This window comes from Artemia sp. Qi Xiang Cuo, chromosome 16, assembly GCF_049724085.1.
Source record: "Artemia sp. Qi Xiang Cuo chromosome 16, ASM4972408v1, whole genome shotgun sequence".
Taxonomy (NCBI): domain Eukaryota; kingdom Metazoa; phylum Arthropoda; class Branchiopoda; order Anostraca; family Artemiidae; genus Artemia; species Artemia sp. Qi Xiang Cuo.
Window position 1 is genome coordinate 40,266,156 of NC_142809.1, and position 23,480 is coordinate 40,289,635.

General features: G+C 36.1%; 1 protein-coding gene across 1 annotated transcript in view; it reads left to right on the forward strand.

Moving 5' to 3' along the window:
* Window positions 1-23,480, forward strand: part of cactin (cactin, spliceosome C complex subunit) — an 81,556-nt gene that overhangs the window by 57,423 nt on the left and 653 nt on the right. The window contains exons 4-9 of the mRNA XM_089102559.1: window positions 3,408-3,582; window positions 5,227-5,652; window positions 6,886-7,105; window positions 13,517-13,706; window positions 16,564-16,715; window positions 18,426-18,570. Of these exons, the coding sequence (XP_088958685.1) occupies window positions 3,408-3,582; window positions 5,227-5,652; window positions 6,886-7,105; window positions 13,517-13,706; window positions 16,564-16,715; window positions 18,426-18,570 (1,308 nt within the window). The remainder of the gene's footprint in view (window positions 1-3,407; window positions 3,583-5,226; window positions 5,653-6,885; window positions 7,106-13,516; window positions 13,707-16,563; window positions 16,716-18,425; window positions 18,571-23,480) is intronic.

Genomic DNA, 23,480 nt, shown 5'->3' on the forward strand with positions numbered 1-23,480 from the left:
TAGGTTTATTAGTGACACTGAACACATTCGAGATGGGTAGGTGGTCGGAAGCACAGATGCTTAATTTTACCCTCCATTTTCCGTTTGTCTTTACATCTGCAGAGCACAGCATTGAGTCAAGGGAGGATACAGAGCCGGAGTTATGTACATACGTGTAGTCCAGGTCATTTTCAAGTACACGGAGACTTTCACAGGCAGCAACCAGAACCTGAGTTCTCGGGCTGTTGTCACACAGGTTACAGTTCATGTCTCCGGTTACAATGCATGACAGTTTTTGCGTAACACATCCGTCAACTGCTCCACAAATCTGTCCACAAGCAACATTGAATCTTGCATCAGATTCATCGTCACGATAATCCGAGGGCATATAGACACAGAATAGAGCTGTATCAGCAATTCGGACACCGACGAAGAATTCAGACTGCTTATACAAGGACGGATTAAGACTTCGGCGTACCAGTATCGAAATACCACCAGAGGGTCTACCTCTGCCAGAACACTTTGCAGGAACACTGAATATACTGGAACTGTCATTGACCTCAAGAACCTGAAGTCCTTCTGTTGTAAGAAAGTGCTCTTGTAAACAGACTACGTCATATTATTGTACTAATTGCTCAACCAGAGGTAGTTTAGCCAGAACTCCACCATTTATGTTCCATGATACAACTTTAAGTTCAAGATTATTCATTGTTTTAACGCTTTTTGTGCTTCAGGGTATTTAAAACTGTAACAGGGATGGTTTGCCGAACCACATAGAGCACATTTGAGGGGGTTCTGGCAGGGATTGTCCTTTGAGCTGGAGTGTTTCTCAGCGCAACGGGAGCACTTTGGCGGATTTGGACATGCCTTTGCTGCGTGGCCGAAGCATTGACACTTGTAGCACTGGATTGGCATAAATTTGTATTCGTGAATCGGCAGCCGCTCATATCCAATCACGGGGGGAGACTTGATTGCACTCTGTAGGTCTTCACGCGAATCAAACTTCAGTTTGAATGACCTGGTTTTGCCTATTCCAGAAGCTTCGACACATTTCGACACTAAACTGTGTAAGTCCTCTTCTGAAACACTAGCAGGGACGTGGCGAATTATCCTGAAGAAAGAGGGGCTTTTTACTCTCGCGACAACGGAATTATCGGTACTGGTAATAGCCTGTGCAATGGAATCGGCGGTCGCTTTGTCTTTCACGAGAACGCTCCAAGCACTCTTACGAGGCCTCAGTTCGACGATGTCACTGCTTGTCTGTCCGCAAAGTCCATTTAAATAGTCTTTACGTGATTCGGGATCAGTCAGTCCTTGGGGCAGATTCTTGAGAACTACGGCGTAAGTCTGTTTATGCTTTCCGTTATTCTCGAGTGACTGATAGGGATTGCGCAGCTGGTACTCAGACTCGACGAAACTGTCGAACTTTCGGCATAGCTCTCCCACTTTTCTCGTCAAAGTTGCACTTATTTCGCCTGGAATAATCGGTACGTCATCAGGTTGGTATAATACGAACCGCTGAGCGAAATGTTTTTTTCGTCACACGGCTTAAAAACTTTCATTATGTCAATGACATTATCCGAACTTTTGTCTCTTGCAGTCACTCTCGTCGCATATTAGGCTTCATCCCAAATCACCTTTTTCGTTTCCAATATATCCGCATCGGAGAAATGTGAAACCGCACTTTTGACAATACTGTCTATCGGGTTTCCAGCCTTCATCGCCCGCTCAACAAAGTTCAGTACAGCATTTAACACAAGCTTCACGCTCGCCATTTTGCTACGGAATGATTATTACGAAATCCGCAAGCAATTAAGGCTTTAAAGATTTAGCGGTAGATAAGACCCGTGGGAAGTGCAACACACGAATCACCTTATCCCAGCAGTTTAAGGATAAAAAATCCCGCTAGTACTGTACGGCCTCTTGAATGTTCGTTGTTGCTCACTTCTGCACAGGCTATCTCCGAAAAATGCAGCCCGAATTTTATCGCCGAAAAGGGCAAAATATGCTGTCTAAATTTGGCAGCTATGCAATATTTGGCAACTATGTAACTTCACTTATTCAGAAGAAACAGTGATGGCAACAAAGATGGCGCTATATGAAAATAGCAGAATAGATGGCGTGCCAGTCTGGTAGGCTATTTCAGGCCTCAGTGAGAATAATTAGGGTCATGAAAATATAATCATAAAACGTGGTTTTGAATTTTTGGTAGGCTATTAAAGGCAGCGTACCGAGAGTGCTTGAGAGTTAGGAGAAAAGATTCTTGGGCTAGTCAAGTAAGATATATTTTAGAAAGCTAAGAGAAAGAATATCCGGGAAATGTGAGATCTAAGAAAAATCCTTATTTTTGCTAAATTTAGGAAGATGGGAAGGATGACTTGATCCATTTTTTAGGTTTTTGTAAGGAATTAAATTGACTGAGGGAAGAGTTGGGACCATTTACTTTCATTTATCTATTTTTTAGTTTAAGTGCCCATAAAGGTTTTTATATTAATAAACATTATATCATCTCATATAGCAGAAAAGAGTAAATAATTACTTCAGCTCCACGTCCTTACTATAAACTTTACCTTTTCTATATTTTGTCAATTGGTAAATTTTAAAAAAGCTGCTTGGTTTTGTAAAGTCATTTTTAGATTTGTGTGCCGTTGAAAAGAGTTGTGTAAGATTGATTGAAACACACATTTAAAAAAAATAGAAATGAAAAGTTGTGTCTAATGTTGAGCATATTGTTTTGTATGATGATACAGAGACAAGATTTTAGTTGAGGGAATTGAGGGTATGAGTGAATAATTATGAGGTGAAGGGAATATAAGATAAACCAGAGAATTTTGGAGCAAAAGTTTTATTTTTTGTTGAATTTTGTAATTTTCATGCTACCGTGGAAGGGGTGCCTTATGACTATCGTGCAATGTCCTACAATTAACTCTGTTGAGTATTAACTTCTCAAATTATGGTTTTTGATATGATCATTTGTTATATGTTTTTGTTTGTTTGTTAGTTTGGGTGGTATACATTGGCGCCCATAAGGGGGGGGGGGCCGGACGGGGGCCAACCCCCTCCTAGCTGAATGATGCTGCCTTATTTTTTATATTTTTGTTCTGAGGTTTCTATTATATAGCATTAAAAGTGTCAATTAGACCAGGTAAGCCCCCCCCCGGGAATTCAGCCTATGGGTGCTCATGGTGGTACATAATTATAGTTGTTAATTTGGAAAGTAAAGAAGTTCGCACCACTGAAAGGAGAGGAACACTAAAAACACTGAAAAACACTAAAAACAGGATTAACACTAACACTAAAAACACTAAAAAACAGGATTAAAAACACTAAAAACAGAGAGAAAAAGTTTGTGTAACAGTATCTAGGATCAATAAAACTCCTTGTAAAACGAGCAATATTACCAAACAGGTCATTTTTTTTTTCTCAAGGTAAAACAAATGAGATTACAAAGAGAGCGAGAGAAAGCTCAGCGAGAAAGAGAGCTAGAGCTGGAACAAAGGTCAAAAGAAGCCAATCAGTTCAGCCAATGGCGTTTACAAGAAGACGAATTTCATTTGCAGCAGGCAAGACTCCGCTCTAAGATCAGGATACAGGATGGGAGAGGTAATCTCATAAACAAATTTTAAATCTTTAGAAGGCAATCTGGCCAAAATAACTTTCTGAGGTTTAACGTTCAAGTAGCCAGGACATTAGAATGAAGACATTGTTTGCCCCCTTATACCATCTTTGGACTATTCATAACTGAAATCTGGGATTTTCTATATTTTTTCTTTTCCATGGAAATGATAGTTCAATAGGGACAAATCCTTTTATTAAACAGTGAAAACAAAGACAAAATTTATATTTTGCTAATGACGGTCACTGTGTATGTGACCGAAATATCCAGAGGTTTGTTATTGTTTTCACTGTCTAATAAAAGGATTTATCCCTATTGAACTATTATTTTTACGTCATGGAAACGCAGTGTGGTTTTCGAAATACATAAGATTTTTCTTTTGTTCTTCATACACCTATAACAACTATTTTTGCTGTGTAAATTCTCTCCATTGTTGCCTCAATTTAATCTTGAAAGAGGTAAGCGGAAACTTACCTTGTTTACAAACAAACACTACCAATGTTTGTGACAGCCAACTTGTCTGCAGCAAATTGTTGATTAATAAAACATGGATAGGATGTACAACCCATTATGTTTCGTCGCGATATTGAACATATTTGCTAGTGGGAACATGCGAAAATTCAGTAACAAGAGTGGCATTTTTAATGGAGACAAAAATAAAATTCTATTTATAAAAGAATAGAATAGCCTAAATCGTCTTCCTGAAATGATGTTTGTGTAGGTGATTTATTCATTAATAATTTGAAGTTTTTAATCTTGAACAATGTTAATAATATCTATATATTATTATGATATTAATATTATATATTGTTAAAAGTATTCTACTAATAAAATTAAAGCGTTAATATATTTATTAAATAATTATTTTTAATTAAAGTGTTAAGATGGCTGTGAAGTTTTTTGTCAACCAATTTAAAGAATTGGATTTCATTTTATTATTCTTGGCACTTTAAATTGTCAAGGCCACGTTTTATGGATGAACGATGACCGACCGTGTGTGCTTTCTGGCCAGCCATCTAGGACCAAACGAAAAATAGATTCTTCTGAATGAATGGGAAGGGATAATAGAGGAGGATTTAAAGGGAACTGGAACTTCATGGGGGGGGGGGGGTAAAGAGTAAAACGTCGGATTTCGCAGAATGCCAGAACCAAGTAAATTTTCAGTGATCACATCATTTACTGTGCAATTTTTCGCTCACAACACAACCTTTAAAAATCTGAACTTTCTTTTAATGATAATCAGTTTTATATAATTTAATATTTAAAGGTGTAGGAAATAATATAGCAGAAAGAAAGAAAAGCTAACTACAGATTGCCGACGATTTGTTTGTACTTTTAGCCATTTTCAAAGTTCAGTTTGAAAATCTGCTAAGGTTTAGGTCTGTTCATTCTTTGGAGCTTAAAAATTTGAGTTTTCGTGATGTCTCGATTTTTGATGATAGTGTCTATAGTTTAAAGTTTGGCATCACATAAATACTGACGGTCGTCCCTGTGCGCAGACTCTGAGGGGGCACTAAACTGAGTTTTTCGTCCCACCGTGATATGGAGGGGGTCATGGTGGGAGAGGGGAGTGAAACACCGTGAGTCATTTGAATCATATGATAATAAATCCTTTTTTATTTCAATATTAGGCAAGCCTATTGATTACCTGGCGCAGTATATTGCAGCCGAAGAAGATCTAGAGCAGTTGGAGCCATACGAACCCTATGCGTACCTTCAAGGCATTACAATAAATGATGTGGAAGATTTAATTGAAGATATTAAGGTTTATAAAGAACTAGAGAAAGGAAAACATAAAGATTATTGGGATGATTTGACAGTAATTGCTGAAGAAGAGTTGAGGAAATTGAAGAAAATGGATAAGACGGAATATGAAGCCAGTTTAGGAAGAAGAGAAGGCATTAACAAAGCTGTGCAGCAGGATGTACATGCTGTTTTTAAGGGAAAGTCTGCACAGCAATTGGAAGAGCTTAAAAGCAAAATAGAAGAAAAGCTTCGATCGAGAGCTCCTGGGATAGATATCAATTATTGGGAAAGTTTACTTTCTCAGTTGAAAGGTAAGTTTTTGTTTTATAATGGAAAGCTAGGGGAAATTGATTTTAGCCAATGGTCAGCACACTCGGGAGGGATACAGGACTCCCCTCAAGATTGGTGCTATAAATTGTCGAAAATTTTACTGTGAAAATAAAAGGATTAAAAAGAATCTTAATCGAAAGAAGTCTCATATCTATCATATTCCACAAGCAATAATTATATATATGTAAATTTTTCTTCTCTTCAAAATACAGTTTTTTTCTGTAAATTGGTACTACCATTTTTCCGAGTGAAAAAATTATCTAAATAAGTCATAACTTTGGTAAAATTCATTGAACCCTGCCAGTCCCCTTAATATTTCTCATAAATTGTCTGCTGACTGAAATAAGAGACCCAATAAGGTTGAAAGCTCGAGTATAAGTAGGAGGAGTTTTAAAACGCAATTTGTTTGCTGACAAATCAGATTATTCCTATTTTTGTTTATTGTTGTTGCAACAGTAATATTTTGATGGAATTTTTTTTTATGTAACCAAAACTAGAATAGTATTATTTTAAACAGTAAACTCTTCCTGATTACCTGATGGAGAAAAGGTCTTCGAGAAAAATATACAAACAGTTCTGTTCGGTAATCCACATCCACTCAGAGCTATCTACCTGATGGCGTTATCCTTTGAAAATCGGCTGTTGATTCCTCATGGTGAAGGTGGAAAGCTTCTAGATGCCTTTATTATTCCCTGAGTCCACAAGTGCATGTGTTTAATTAAACGTCACTTAGTTAAAAAAAAAGAGATTTGGGTAAGAACTTTTTGGTGAGTCTCGGGGTTCTTAGAAAATTTCCTTGTTAACATTTCTGATATTTGTCCAAATTTGTTGTTTTGTGTGTTTTTCATTCCATATTTAAATTTTTTAAATAAAAACATGTCGATTTAAGTGATGCGTAAAATATCACGCTCTGATTCCTTTTCAAATTTTGTAGAACTTGCTGGCATTCTGACAATTCAAGCTCCTCTGCGCCCGATTTGCAGTTCCTTTTTAGATCATAATCTGTTAACAGTATTTCTTTTAAATTACAAATGACAAACGTAAATAAACATTTATTTGCACTTTCTTAAGAGGATAAAACTTGTGATTAACTGATTTTAGAAACGACATTTGTCTTCAAACACATACAATTGTTTTTATGAAATTCCAAGGGGAGGGGGGTTGCTGGTCGATGAAGATTATGCGTCTAATTTAACTTTGCTTTTAAACTGTAGCCCACATTGCGAGAGCTAGACTTCGTGACCGACATCAAGAAAATTTGAAGCAGAAGGTTTCACAACTCAAAGCTCAACAGGGAGTTGAAGATGAAGAAAAAGAAAAGGCACGGGCCCAAGCCAAGGAGACCGAAAAAACACCCTCCAAAATTATAAAATCGGAAATGGAAGCAGATGCTGCCAAAGAGGAAAAAAACCCGAAAGATCACTATGTTGACGAGTAATGTATTTTTCTACACCTTTGCTCATTGTGTCTTATTAAGTAGGTTTTGTTTGTTAAAATTACTATTCTATTCTTGGAAAAATGCTCAAATATAGTAAATGCGTTTTCAAAAGATAGCATATCCTTCTCTCTTAAGTTGTATGCTTTTTTGAGATTTTCTTCCCATTCACAGTGGTCATTGTTGCCAAGTTTTAAACGTACAGGATACCCTACGAAATCAAATACACTATTTGACCATTGACAACAAATCGATTCCTTTTTAATATATGTGCCGGTTGAGCCTTGTAATAATAGAAGCACTATTTTGGTTTTCAAGGAGGGAAAGTGTGAGCGGTGTCATTGGAAGTGCAATAAATCTCAGGAGGCTAAGAAACAGCTTAGAAAAAAATTCTAGAATGATCCAGAGCAAGACAAACTGTTGCTCCCTTAATAGAAAATCATTCCTTAAGAAAGTGATAAAGAATTTCTTGCCAGAAGGAGGTGGGTATCCATTAATTATGTAAAAACATATTTTGAAATCAGATTAGGTGGAGTGGCACGGTTTTGTTGTTTTCCATGGCAGTTTTCTTTGGGGGCTTTTGATGATACTTGCAGATAAATAGCCCTGTCCTTTGCATGCTCAAATACTTGGCTACCAGTGAAATTTAAGTCTGCTATATATCATGATATGTAGTTCATCATCTTCGGCCTTCTACAGTTTTGAAGGAATTGTGATTGGCCAAGTCTGAATTATTTTCCATCTTTATCATAACACATCTTACAGGTAACATAGCAACTTTGGTGAAATTTCACTTTAGTGATTCTTCATTATAATTATTTTTTTTCTGTGTTTTTAGTGGCTGGTGCTCAGTTATTTTTATTTCTTTTAATCTGTTATTTAATATGAATCTGAACTAGATCAAAATTCACATGAAATTTATAAGTAATATTCAGGAAAAACTATCATTATTAAACCCCGTACAGGCCCATTTTCTTCAAATTTGTTTCTTATGGAAGCAGTGTTGTGTCTTGATGGTAAGATTATTGTGAGCGAGTTTTCTAAGCTGTGTAAGGAGTCACCTTCCAAACACCTTTCATCCAAACCGAAGTTATACTTATATCTTTGAGAGGATCAATAATACTCTGAAGAGGGACCCAATGAGGTATGATAGGTCAAAGAGTGCATTTCCTTATTTGGGACCAACACCTCTGCTGTAAATGGGTTACCAGAAGTGCTGTGCAGTCTGAGTTTTAGTAAATTTTTGCTGAATGGAGTTGGAGTTGGTATATTGAAAATATCTGGAGTAGGAATTGGTTATAACTTACAAAATCTAGTTAAATGAAGCTTTAAAACAGGGCTGTGAAGTCGGAGTTTTAATAAATTTTTACTGATTGTAATCGGTATATTGAACATGCCTGGAATCGGAATTGGTTATCAAACAGTTCGTGGTAACGGGAGCGACCCGGCTCATTGGTAACCAAAACTCTAAAAACGGAATTTTGATACCACGAGATACATGAAAAGAATCAGATTTTAATGCTGATTTCAAACGTATAAGCTTCATCAAGTTTAGTCTTACCCATCAAAGCTAACGTGCCTGAGAAAATTTGGCTGATTTTAGAAAAAAGGGGGAAAGACCCCCTAAAAATTATAGGACCTTAATGAAAATCACACCATCATATTCAGCGTATCAGAGAACCCTATAGTGGTTTCAAGCACCTATCTATAAAAATGTGGAATTTTGCATTTTTTGCCATAAGAAAGATCACGGATGCGTGTTTATTTGTTTGTTTTTTTTTTGTTTTGTTTTTTACAGGGTGATCGTATGGACCCAGTGGTCCTAGAATATCGTGGGAGGGCTCATTGGAACGGGAATTAAAGTTCTAGTGCCCTTTTTAAATGACCAAAAAAATTGAGGGCAACTAGGCCCCCTCCCACGCTCATTTTTTTCCCAAAGTCACCCGATCAAAATTTTGAGATAGCCATTTTGTTCAGCATGGTCGAAAATATGATAACTATGTCTTTTAGGATAATTTAATCCCCGAAGTCCCCGGGGGGGGGGGGGCTGAAAAATATGAACTTTACCCAATGTTAACATATAGTATCTGTTATTGGGAAGTATACAGACGTTTTCAGGGGGGATTTTTTCTGGTAGGTGGGGGGGGGGGGTTGGGGGCTATAGGAGGGGATTTTTGCTTCAAAAAATTCTAATGGGGGACTGGATCTTTCTCTGAATGGAGTATCAGATTCCACAGTACTATTGAACAAAAGGATCAGAAATTAAATTAAAAAAAAAACAAGTTTTTCGATTGAAAGTAAGGAGCAACATCAAAACTTAAAACGAACAGAAAATATTATGTATATGATTGGGTTCACCTCCTAGTCAATACCTCGCTCTTTAAGCCAAAGATTTTTTAGTTCTTTCATAAGAGCTATTTATTCTAATTAACGGCCTTTGTGATTAAGGGGTCATTTTAAAGAATTGGAACAAAATTCGAACTTTAGCGTAAAAAGCGAGGTATTGAATAGGGGGCGAACCCCCTAATATACATATTAAAAATGTATTAATATTAAAGTTCGTTACGTAAGTTAATTCGTAAGTTACGTATATTTATTACTAATAAAAACGTTCGTAAATAAAATTAAACAAGTTTCGAGAAAACCATTTAACCAAATAAAAGTAAAATCAATGTGCAAATTTTGTTTTAACTATTCATGTAGCGTACGATGAGCCAAAATCAAAACCTGCATTAATTCAAAAACGTTCAAAATTAAATAAAATAAAAACAAGTTTTTTTTAACTGAAAGTAAGGAGCGACGTTAAAACTTAAAACGAACAGAAATTATTCCATATATGAAAGGGGCTGTCCCCTCCTCAACCTCTCGCTCTTTACGGTAAAGTTTGACTTTCTCACAACTCTATTTTTTTTAAACAGTAAAAAACTTTAGCGTAAAGAACGAGGTGTTGAGGAGGGGACAGCCCCTTTCATATACGGAATAATTTCTGTTCGTTTTAAGTTTTAACGTCATTCCTTACTTTCAGTTAAAAAAACTTGTTTTTTTATTATTTAATAACTTGTAAAATCTAGTTAAATGAAGCTTTAAAGCAGGGCTGTGGAGCTGAAGTCGTAGCTTTAGTAATTTTTTTCTGATTGGAGTTGGAGTTGGAGTCGGTATATTGAAAATGTCTGGAGTCGGAATTGGAGTCAGAGTCGATTGTAACTTATAACCGACTCCAGAGCTCTCGTTAACAGAGCTATATTTTGGAAGATTTCGGCTTGAAATCGGGTATTAATTTTTGGACTAAAATTTTATAATTTTCCCGAAGGCTGAAAATCATGTCAAAAATAAACATTTTTGCCTTCTTTAAATGAAATTTTTTTAAACTCTCTTTTTTAAACTCCGAGTTAAGTTTAAATAGCACAATCATTGGGTACACATAGTACATACTTCCTTGATTACAGCATCAACCTAAAAAAAAATTTAAAGCAATATTCGTCAGATTTCACTAAGCAAGGTTTCGTTCCTTTATTTCATATTATTATTACTATTATATTTAATAATGACTTATTTAATCACTTAAATGACCTCCATGTAATGACTTATCAGAAAACCTCGTACCTTACTAAATTTTAGTTAAAAATTAGTGATCTTTTCCGTTAGCAATAATAACTGCCTTACTGATAGGCCCTTTGTATCGTTTAATTCATTTTTATTAACTCACTTTCTTGGATATACTTTTGTCGCAAAATTTGTAAATTTACGAGCAATTTTGCACCACTTTCGAATGTTCAATTACTTCCAAGTTTTATTAGTATATGCATCTCTGTTGACAATGCAATAATACCGTATTTTTAAAAATTAACTATTTTTTGGTAGTTATGGGGTCAGTCGATAATTTCACTCCACTTAATGGAATTTAACTTTTTCTCTGAAAACCATGACTGGTATAGCAAACCTGCTGTAGGGCACCGTATGACATAAATAAAAACTTCAAAAAGGGATAAATCCTTTTAATAGACGGTGATAAATTTCACAAAAAATACTAGATATTTTGGTCACATGATGACTGTCACTGTATACGTGACCGAAATATCAAGTAATTTTTGTGAAATGTATCACTGTCTGTTAAAAGGATTAATCCCTATTTTGACTTTTTGTTTATCATCATCGGAAAGCAGTATGGTCTTCGAAATTATCGGCACTTTATTCGGGGCACCATTTGTTTATCATCATCGGAAAGCAGTATGGTCTTCGAAATTATCGGCACTTTATGCGGGGCACCATTTCTATTGCTGAGGATGGGTATAAGGAACTTTAGCTCCGTTCCCCTTCCGAGGAAGGAACTGGTCTTTTCAATACCCTGTGAATAGCTTTGCTGGGATAACTTTTTATGGGTTATTTTTTCCTCTGAAAATCACGACTTAGGGCTATGTTGAAAATCCGGTGTAGGAGATCTTTTGTCGTAGCACCATCTCTATTGCTGAGGATGAGTGTACAGAAGTTGCGAAGCTGTAAAATATGTTTCCAATTGTGAGTATTCTTATGCTTTATTTTTCTCTCGGACATCCGTGTCTTTATAATTGTTGTGCTCTTTGGTCGAATGCATTCTGTTACCACCTCTGTCTTCTTCGCGTGCTGCTGGCTTCAGTCATGTAGATTCTAAGTCACATCCCCAGCCTTGTTTCAGTCAGAGAAACGTGTGAAAAAGTCGAAGTGGTTCTAATGCTGGGTTTGATCTTATACAGTAAAGGCAAGCTAATGCATCGGGTTATAAATAATTATCTATCACGGTGTTTTAAAATTAAGTTTTAGCTAGGTAATGTCTTTCATAATTGTTCAACTAGACAGCTTAGAATGTCCGAACCAGTTTTGCTCCGTCGACGCCATCTATTTTTTCTTTTCGTTAGGTAGGATCGAAATGTCGGTTAAATGTCCCCGAAGATATTAAACCTATTAAAGACTTATCTGAGTTTATGTTTCAAGCTAAAAAACTTTGTTTTAGTATGTACGGGTTGAAACGGGATTATTCTCCAGCTATTTAATGTAAATAACTAATGTAAGTAACTTCAAATATTTAATTTATAAATAACTCAGGCACTCGGCACGCTTGTATATATGTTATCTTCAAATTACGTATTAGTAAAATTATCCTGTTATTATTTAGTTTTAAGTTATGAGATGGCAAATCAGCAATATCAGTTGAATTTAAAAACTTCTTGCGTAAATTCAATTCCTCCTTCCTATTTTGTATTTTTACGAAAACTTCACCCCTCTGGATATTGATAAATGCATTCGTCCCCCCTAAATTTTCTTAAATTGACGCCACTGATCTGGTCTCGTTTCTAAATTCAGGATAAGCAGTAGTAGTAGAAACTTTCCTAAACAACTAACTGAAATCTCTCAAAATTCTAAAACACCCAAATTCGATTAACAAAAAAAAAAATCGACTTGAAAAATCTTTATATAAAACTCGAAGACGAAAGAAAGATCCTGACAGTTTTTTCTTTTCATCGATGCCTCTCACTGACTACTATTTCCCTCTGACTAAGTTACTATGACTACGAATAGCTTTTCATTACGCCTTATTCGTGTGCTATTGCTACCTGATAATTTACTATAACTTTTTGTTACAGGTTAAACACCAGGCTCGTCTAAATTTCAGTTTGTTTCTGCTGAAAGTTTTAAAATAATTTTTTTTTTTTACATTTTTTTTTCCAGACACAATATCGAAATATTCAGATTTTGATTGGACTCGGGAGCCAATTAGCCAAATTATATATCTCTTAAAAAAAAGTCCTGCTCGCAATTCTTTTTTGCAGGACCTGTTTCGGTATACATAATATAGCTCTTTGTTATTGTAAATTGCATGGTTTTCTTCCCTTTTTTTGCGTTATAAGTCAATGTTAGCTCTTTTTTTTTCTTTTTATAGGTATTTATGTTTTGATATATGGTTTTATATAGAGTTGTTGACAGGTCCGCCTCTGAAGAAGGAAAAGGGTCAAAACAGGAAAAAATGTATTTTCAGGGCATCCTTTTTTCAAGAAAGAGGGCGATCCTATAGATCAGTTTTATCAGAAACTAGTCTTGATATACTCGACATAGCTGGTTGCTCTTCCGTATTTACAGATTAAACTCTTTTCCTTTTAAGAGAAGTTAATATTGTTTCTCCCTTTTTTGTAAACATTTATGCAAAGAAGATGTACACTGGCTCGACTTTTGGGGTAGATGGGTCAAAGACCTGGATATATATTTTTTGAAGCCACTATATTTCAGGGGGGTGCCCTTTTCGCCAATTTTCAGAAAACGACCCCTCACCTCTGTGAATGTATGATCTTATGCCTATTTAGTCAAAATTAACTATACAGTACATAATTTTTTTTCTTCCTAAGTATGTATGGTGGTAATTACGGTACTAATCTTTCCAGTGAACTTCATAATGAAGAAGTTGAGCTGATTCAAAAGCAAATTGATGAGTACGAAGCCGGTGGCTATAGCCCTATATTGATTCAGCAATCAGATTTGGAACTTGGTACTTTGGTGATTGATGATGTGGAGGATGAACAGCGTCTAGAATTTGCGAGAAAGCAAGTCACAACCATGGGTAAAAAAGTAGAGGTGGGCTACTACTCTTTGTATCTTAATCGTGTTACTTTTTATGGTTCGGTACAGACACTGGTAAAATGGTTTTTGCTGGAAAGGGGGGGGGGGGTTAGAAATATGCAGGCGAAAACGTTCAGAAACTGCACCTAGGTATGTGCTGTAGATAGCCAGTATAGGCACATCAACATCTTAAACTGAACAATACCTCTGCCATAGGCGAATATCTCCTAACTTGTAGCAAAGCTTGTCGGACGACAGGAAAAAAAAGAAGGCAAAGGAAGTGACGTTAGACCCTTAAGGTCTGGGCTGGTGGTGCTGATCTCTATCTCAAGGCTCTTTAGCCAGAAAGTGCAATGGGAGGATAGGGGCCAGCCATCCTGTTCTTTCGCACACCCCTCCTGTTTACCTTCCCCGGATTTCTCCAGGTACCCATTTAGAGCTGTGTCGACTCTGGCTGGGCTTACAGAGTCATGCCACTGACCCCCGTACAAACAAAATAATCTGGTACACTAGGATTCGAACCCTCGCCCTCTCGGATCCTAAACGCACAAAACCCCCTTGGTAAAATTTGTATCTATTTTCATGAGTAAAACAGTGCAAAAACTATTTTTAACCCTGCAGTTGCAAGTTTTGACCAAAGAAGAATATATTTTCAATATGGGCGCAAATTTGGTTCTCGAATCCACGATGTTGTGGTTAATATTCTTACCATTGACTAGGTAGGGAGGGGAGGGGGAGGGGTCTAGCTTATTTTTTTCCCCTTTGGTGTATTTGTGTATAAAATTAGCCAGTTTCCCATAAACTGCGTTTCTCTTAGAGTTTACCGATGTCATCAGTTATTATCCCCTGGTCAGATTAAACTTTCAGTCAGATGGACAGCACCTATTCCTTAAACCGTAAAAAATAGTTGGGCCACTTTGTTTGACATGTCTAAAAACAGTGGTATTATCTAACAGCGGCTTTTAGCATGGACTTTTGACGAAAAAAGCACCCTAAAACTCCATTAGAGCTGTTGTAAGGGTTTTTTTCTCTTTTGACAGAATTTTTAACATGATAGAGTTTTTAATAAAGCAGATTACTAAATTACAACCGAGAGTAGAACGGACGGAACCAACGGAGAGCAAAACATTGTGTTTCAAACAAACTGAAAACAACGTTAAATAACACGAATATCTTATTACACAAAAACAGAATCCAACGAGAAATCAAAAGACAGAAGGCAGGAATGCTACCTCAGAGTGATTAGAATATAATCCAAATTAAAGCTATATTTATCAATCACAATATTTTGACTACCGTAATATAGTGTTGTGACAAACAAAATACAGTATTTGAAACAGTATAATTTTTTTTGTGTGTGATTTCTTTGTTATTATAGGCATATTTTACCTTAGTTATCTTACCAAGGACGTCTTAACGAAAATATTTTATAATACTAAACCTATTTAGGTCTGTTTATTCCTCAAAACTACAATTTCCTAAGATATTTGTTTTGGTTGTTTTGAAATCACGAAGTGTTTAAGGGAGTGTCGCATTTTTGTTGGTGTTGCCTCGTTGAATTGTGAAATTAGATAAGCGAAATTAATCAGTAGAATTTGACAACCCCTTGTGTCCGTTGATAATTTCTTAGACCGCACTGCTTTTCCATTTACAGAATTTAAGAGAGAAAAAAGCTTATAATTAAAAAAAAACAACAATGGAAAAAAAAAAACTACAGCTTATTTCAAATAATAAAAATCTGAATATTTCGACTCAACATCTGGGAGATTCCTAGACGTGGAGTCGGAATATTAGGATTTTTATTATTTAATATTTTTTTTCACTGTTTTCTTTAAACTGTACCCGTTTTTCTTTCTTAAATTATGTAAATGTCCATAGAAATTCAAACATGAACAATATATTGGCTGTCCAAAACAAGTAGGCCAACACTTTCAAAGGGAAGGTGCATCTTCTTGTGCTGCCTTTTTTCTTAAGTTATTTGTTGTCATATGTTTTTACCTTATTTTCACTTTTTTTTCTTATTAAATACATAAATACATTTTTTTTTTCTTAAAATTGCATCTTACTTGAGTCCAACCATTTATTATTCTTAAAAAGGGCACTGCAATTTTCAATCAAACGAGTCCTCTCCTAAGTTTCTACGACTGCCCATTCTATACGAAGTGGTCGGAAGAGAGAAAAAAATGTACAGAGGTCACATCCTTCTTTACTAGGCATCACCAACTGGGGTTACTAAATAAGGGGCCTATTGATACAAAAAAAGACTACATAAAAAGTGTTTTCTCAAAACACTGCCCGCTGCAAGAAAAAATACTAAATCATAGCATATATCAAATACGTAATCTAACCTAGGTACCTCCCCACCCCTAAACCCCAAAAAATGACAGTTTAAATATTATAAACGCAATAACAAATCACGCTTTGCAAAAAAGACAAAAGACACCGAAAAAAGACAAACAAAAACAACAAAAGAATAAATTAAACAAAAAAAAAATTAGGAAACAAGAGAAACACGAGAATGGACCTATATAAAAAAAACATGCTGAAATTAATAGACTACCTCGTTTGAAATCACAAAAGAGGTATTAGTCAAGTAGACGCACACAGGGACGTTGGCCTTTGGGCCACAATTTTAATGCCCTTAGATACAGAAAAAGACTACATAGCCACTTATGGAAGTCTTTTACATTAGAATTGAGTGTTTTCTCTAACTCTCTCTCTAACTAGCATCTCTGTACATTTCTATCATAGGGCACTCCTTCAGCAGTTGTCACCACTTTCATATTCCCAATTTATTTTCTTTAACCTTTATGCTATGATAGCTCTACACTATGTCCTAGTTCTAGGACCTTTAGATAGTTCTTTATTTTAGACTGCGTTGACGGCAGAAGAGCGGCGATGTGAGCAAGAAGCGATAAAGGGAATGGCTGATGACGAATCAAGGTTCTCTGTAGAATCTGCGGTTGACCAAAATTACTCCTGGTCCGACAAATATAGACCGAGAAAGCCTCGCTATTTTAACAGGTATTTACTATAGTTATAGCAATAAAGTACATAATCTTCTAGTTATGCAAAATTCGTACCCCGAAACCACCTACGGACGTTCAAAATATATATTTTTTTTATTTTATTTTAGGATCTTTCTTTCTTAAGGCTAAGGGGGATAAGAACTTAGTTTCTTATTTGTTTGGTCTTATTTGTAGGAAAATTATTCAACCATGAATTTAAAAAAAAATTAAACGAATATAAAAAAATAACAGCTACATGCCATGGGAGTATCCAGGATTTGTTCTGGGGGGCGGTATCATTTTTGGGGGGAGGGAGGTTGAAAAATCTTTAGAAAACTCATGAAAAATTTGCTTATATACATTTTTCTTAGTTTCTTACGAGTCGGAAAAAATCTCGGGGAGGGGGGGGGGTTCAAACCCGGTAACCCTCATCCCCTGGATACAGCCTTGGCTACATTATAAAGTAGCTAGTTTAATGCTAGTTTAACAGGCATTTGCTATAATTTTATCCAGAAAAAACGACTTTTTCTGATTCTCCAAAATGAGAAGTTTGGCGGTTGTAAGTCTGTACAATCTCATATCGGATTGTTTTTGAGTTCTTAATATAGGGATTTTTAAATATATGTAATTAAACTGAAATAAAACATATAGAATTATTTGATGCAGATGGAAACCTGGAAACACTTACTGATGCTCACGATGCTATTTTTAAATATTATATTCATTTTTTCTTAAGGCTATAAGAGCTTCTAATTTAAATGCTTGTAGTCATGTAGAAATTATCCAAACGAAAAAAAAAAATAACGAGTTAAAAGAAAACGTGACTGAAGAGCCGGAGAGCAGAAAAAACGGAGAGCAGCACCGTCACTTTCGACTTAGAGTATAGTGCCGTATCCTTATTTTGCCAGCAATTTTCTACAGATCCGCGATACAACAGCAGTCCTAAAATTATAACTCATATCTTGTAATACTCATGTTTTGAGATATTGTGGCATGGATTTACAAGACTGCATTGAAAGTCCTTTAATCATAGGCTCAAAAGAGATAAAGCACTAACATTTTTATTCAGAGGTTGTCTTCTCTGAAAATCTAGATTTGGGCTCGTTTGACGGCTCGTCAATTGTTGGCTTATAAATTTGTGAATACAGTTTTATAAACTACTACTACTACTACTATTAACTCACCGCAGTACCAAACCGCCTGAGACCAGCACAGCTACGCACGTTCCTCCTCCATCGCAATCTATTCAACGCCTCCCTCTTTATTCCTTCCCAGGAAGTTCCTATTTCCCTGAAATCTTTCTCTATGACATCCTTCCACCCCAACTGCGGATGACCTGCTTTCTGTTTAGTCCTAGAGGGTCGGCCGAAATGGGCAATCTGTCATCCTTCATCCGCTGAACGTGCCCTAGCCATCTCAACCTTTCTCGTATTATAGCCCTAGAAAGTGGGACTGAACCAAGCTTTTCGTGCAGCCTACTGTTTGAAGTACGTTCATTTAGCCGGGTATCATAAACTTGTTTGTTCTGCTGATAATTCAGAATCTTGGTTCAAGAGTCTGGTTTGCGAATAGAAAATGATTTAGGTTTTTATAATTAGCTCTGTAATTCTTCTGGTCAGCGGCAATAGCGTCGTTTTCTTCTCTTTTTATACCTCAACTAGCCCCAAGATGGACATGATGCAAGGCTCGAATCGTTATATTTTTATTAATATCGGTTGTTTTTCAGGGTTCACACTGGATTTGAGTGGAATAAATACAATCAAACTCATTATGATATTGACAATCCTCCGCCAAAAGTTGTTCAAGGATACAAATTCAATATCTTCTATCCTGATCTGATTGAGAAAAACAAAGCACCCACTTATACACTGGTATGTTTCTACTATGTGTCTTAATTGTCTGTCTTTTAATTTGTTTTCTCTTTTAATTGTTTCTTTTTTAATCCGTTTCTATTGCATCATATTTAGTTGTTGGTTTTTCTTGCAGTGTACGAATGAAAAATTATTTCAATTAAGACGATAGAATTACAATGACTGTTCTCATTCTCGAAAAAATTGTAATTTAATATGCTTTTTTATACAATTTAATTAATAAGGCTGAGCCATAAATAATTTTTGATTTGTTATTTTAACGGTTAAATGTAGGCCTAGTCTTTTGGAAAATAGATGGAAGAAATAGACTTTAATTATTCGGAATAGTTTACCTATAAGCAAATGAAACACCGTTCTCTTTATGTTGAGATTGTAAGTAAAACACAATATCCAGTACATGACCTTAATGCTAGCCCTACAAGCATTCGTTCTATTCGTGAAACTAGTCATCATTCGCTAACACATTTTCTTATCAAATTCTTTAAGAACCAGATGGATTTCTTTTATGAGTTCCAACAGATTGCGGGGTTTGTTTTTGTTAATTCCTAACTTAGTGTATCCCCATAGGAAACAGCCACATTTAATGCTGGTGCCAACATCTGCACACTACCCTTTCTCTAACACCCTGCTTGAACTGTACATTAGAAAACCACAGTAGCTCCCCCGAAAACCGTAACCCCTACCAACAGGTTATTAAGGCAGGCAAGCTTAATCTTTTTTTTTTTTTTTTTTTTTTTTTTTTTTTTTTTTTTTTTTTTTACAAGATAGTACAAAGATTCAAAGTTTACGATGGTTGGACCATAAAGCTGGTTTCGTGATCCAGCTGGATCACGGAACGCTGGATCCGTGATCCGTGGAAAATGCTGGAACTGGATCCGTGGAAAAGCTGAATCCGTGATCCAGCTTTTCAAATCCACTGTTCTTTTTTGGACATCTATTATTTTAGGTATTTGGTATTTGTCTATCTTGAGGATACGTGTAACCCAGCCATACCACTCCTCCATAATGCATATACTCAGCAAGGTTAAATATCGTTGTTCATCAAGAGTCGCATATGCCACCTGATCGACAAGTTTTTTTTTCTTAAAATTACTCTTCAAGGCTCTTAAAAAAATTTATTATATTTCCCTCTTCTATGTTCGTGTCCCTGCTTACGTCCTACATTTGACTATATTCGTGACTGCTGCATAAAATATTCTAAGTATCGAGCCCGACGGTTATTAAATAAAAAAAAATGCAACTGAAAGTAAGGAGCAACATCAACACTTAAAACGAATAGAAATTCATACTTATATAAGGGGTGATGGCCTCTTCTCAATAGCTCACTTTTTACGCTAAAGTTTTTTATACCATTTAAAAAAGCTTATTATTTTAATGAAACTCGGACAAATTTAAAATCAGGACAAAAGGTCAAATCGTAAAGAACGAGGTATTTAGGAGAGGGCAGCCCCCCTCATATTAGTAATAATTTCTGTTTGTTTTAAGTTTTTATGTTGCTCATTACTTTCACTTGAAAAAAACTGTTTTTTCAGTTTAATTTCTGATTGTTTTTAAATAATGCCGGAAAATCTGGCTCCTTCTCCATGGAAGATTCCTTCTCCCCACGGACAATTTCTCCATGGAAAGTTACTCGCACGTAAAATACCCCCCACCCCCGCTTGGAAAATTCTTCTCAGACAATTCCATTCTAGCTGAAAATTCCCCCCGAAAAATTTCTTGCTGACGGTTCCAGGTGAAATTTTTTTCTTAGCGCACTTTCATTTGAAGAAGACCTTCATTTGAAAAGATTGTTTTATGGTCCTGCGGGAAACCTTCCCCTCTGTCGAAAAGTTTACCCGCAAATACCCCGCCCCCTAGTAGAAAGTTGCTACCGCAGAAAATTCCCTCTGGAGAATTTATCCAGTGTAAAACTCCCCCATGGAGAATTTCTCCTGTGAAAAATCCCCCTCCTACGAAAAGATACTCTAGACAATTCCAACCTGGTAAAAATTTCCCCCGGACAATTCCCCTTAACATCTCCACATGTAAAATTGAGTGGACAAAGAGAAAGTAAGACTAACAAAATGAAACTCATTTAGGATATCTGGCATATTCCCACAGTGTAAAATTCCCCAAGGAAAGCTCGCCGTTCCAGAAACTTCCCTCCCCATGGAAAATTCTCCCCAGCAGAAAATTACAAAAAGTTATCCAGAGCAAGGGTACCGATTGTCCATCAGAAACCAAGGCAGGCTTAATGCATATAGTGGGGAGATGGACGTGTGACATCGTGCTGGAACCAAAGTCATTCAAAGACTGATGGTCTATACAACTGTAAAGTCCTCTGTGTGTCCTGGAGCCTGGCATCCATTCTCCTCCTAGCTCGTATCGTCCCCTAATCTGTATGTAAAGACATATTATACCTCTTTTAAGTAGGGATCAGTAAGCTAACGAAGCGTGATTGGGTGACTCGCAATTGCGATGCGTATCAACGATTTAATCAATACAATTAAACATATAATCATCAATGATTCAGGTTATACCTTGTTGAAGTCAAAATCGTGTCAGAATTGAACAGCTCTGTTGTCTATCATTTCCAAAATTTGTATTTCAGGGAAGTAATACCTCCTTCGAATCAGGAACAAAACAAAATTTGGTAGCTACCAACTTGCAAAAGCATGTTAATCAGGCGGAAAACGCAAAAGAATACAAGTGTGGAAAAACAAAATTCCGCAAAAGACAATTGAACCCCTAGACAATTTGCGATTCTCATAGACTGTTAGGGCACATAAGTGTCCTTCGTTAAAAGGCTTGTAAACTTGTTGACACAAGCCAACAGGTTTATGACGATACCGATTTCATTGACGCGCTTTTTATTTTGACTTGACACTGCCCCAGATTTAAAGAAATTCAGGCTATATTTAGAAATTCGCAAAAATTCGTTTTGAGAATGGCAAATTGTTTCCCTACTGCATCTGACTAATAGTTACTGCTTCTGAGTCATTGTCAATTGAGAATTGTCTTTCACCTCACAATTTATTAGAAACACTTTTTGAAAATTTTGGGTAGCCTTTGGGGCTGGGGTTTGCTTTTCACCTTTTACTGCATTCATGATTTAACTGTCTCTTGACGGAATCAGATTAAACATTTTCCCAAGTGTGAGTAAACTCTGTTAATAACCATTACATTCAAATCATTCAATGAACGCATTAGGGATATATTTTGAGTTTTTCTTGCTCAGAGCAGAGATAATAAATATCGTGTTTGAAATATATAAGATTAAGTAGGAGAATACACCATCTGTATTTTGATAGGTAAAATGAGAACCATACTGTAGAGGTTTCAAGCTCCCTAGGCATCTGCAAAAATGTGGGTTCTATAGTTTTTGCCAGAAGAAAGATCTTGGATGCTTGTTTATTTTTTGTTTTCTCCAGGAATGATCTTATCGAACCAATGGTGCTAGAGTGTCAGGAGAAGGCTCATTCGAGCGGAAATGTAAATTTCTAGTGCGCCTTTTAAGTGACCAAAAAGACTTGAGGGTAGCTTTCACGCCTCTTTTTCCCCCAAAGTTGCCCAACAAAATTTTTAAGGTAGTCATTTTGTTCAGCGTAGTTGAAAGGTCAAATAAATATGCCTTTGGAGCTAACATGACCGCCCCGCAGCTCGTTGGGAAAGGGCTGTAAGTTTTGAAATTTCCCATTGTTTACGTATAGTATTTGTTATTTGGAAGTATTCAGACACTTTCTTTGAGGGAGGACATACCGCTGGGGATGGATTTCCACAGCGAGAATTTTCCGTGAGGATGGAGGTTTCCGGTGATGAATTTTCCAGGGGAGATTTTAAAGGGGGGGGGGAGGGGAATTTGACAGAATTCCTATATGATATTCTTTTGATTTGTCTAAATTTGATTTTGTATAAATCTAATCTTTTGATTTTGATTTGTCTGTTTGCCGACTCAATATTGCATATAACGATGTTCGAGTAAAATGGTCCAGGAAAATTTTCAGTGGGTTTGGATTGTCTAGAGGGTTTCTCCGTAGGAGAGGGGCTTTTTCGCTGGAGAAATTGTTCATGGGGTATTTTCTGTGGGACCAATTCTCCATGAGAGAATTTTCCACGAAAGCAGCTCCCCATTGGGGGAAACAATCAGAAATTATTTCGTTTAATAGAGGTTTTGCTCCCTTCCTCAACATCTCACTGTTTACGCAAAAGTTTGACAGATTTTTTCAATTTTTTAAGAACGACTCATGAAAGACAAAGGTTATTAGAATAAGAAGATTTTTTAAAGTACTAAAACACTTTAGCGTGAACAGCGAGATGTTAAGGAGGCAGCCCCCTCATATACGAATGATTTCTGTTTGTTTTAAATTTCAATGTTGCTCCTTACTTTCATTTGAAAAAAAGTGTTTTTTTTTTTTTTGTTTAATGATAATTTAAGCTCTATAATATCCTTAGAAAATTTTTAAATAACTGCATGTATACGCTTTTACTATTAGTTAAAGTCCCAAGGGCATTGGTGTCGAAGTGCAAAGTGAATGAAATGGATAGATTTATTCAAGCATTAATTAGTAATGAATTTAAACAGTAGGAGACAAATACATCATTACACCCCCTCCCCTGGAAGCTCTATGGTGGAAATGCAGGGACAAAGAAAGGGTGAGAAAAAAAAAAAGAAACAAACGCAAAACACTCAGTCAAACAAAAGCTTTTGTATCTTTGGCTGTTTTTATTTCAGAAGTATTAGGCAAATTGAGTTCTTTTATTCATTAGTATGTGCATTTACGCTCTGAACCCTATTTTGTTTTTTGCTTTGTGTAATTGGTAAGATGCCATAGCACCTATCCAATGAATAATCTGAAAACAATCATGTGATGCTACACGACGGGTATTTGATGCGAATATTTGTCGACATAACCTTTTACAATCAAATTACG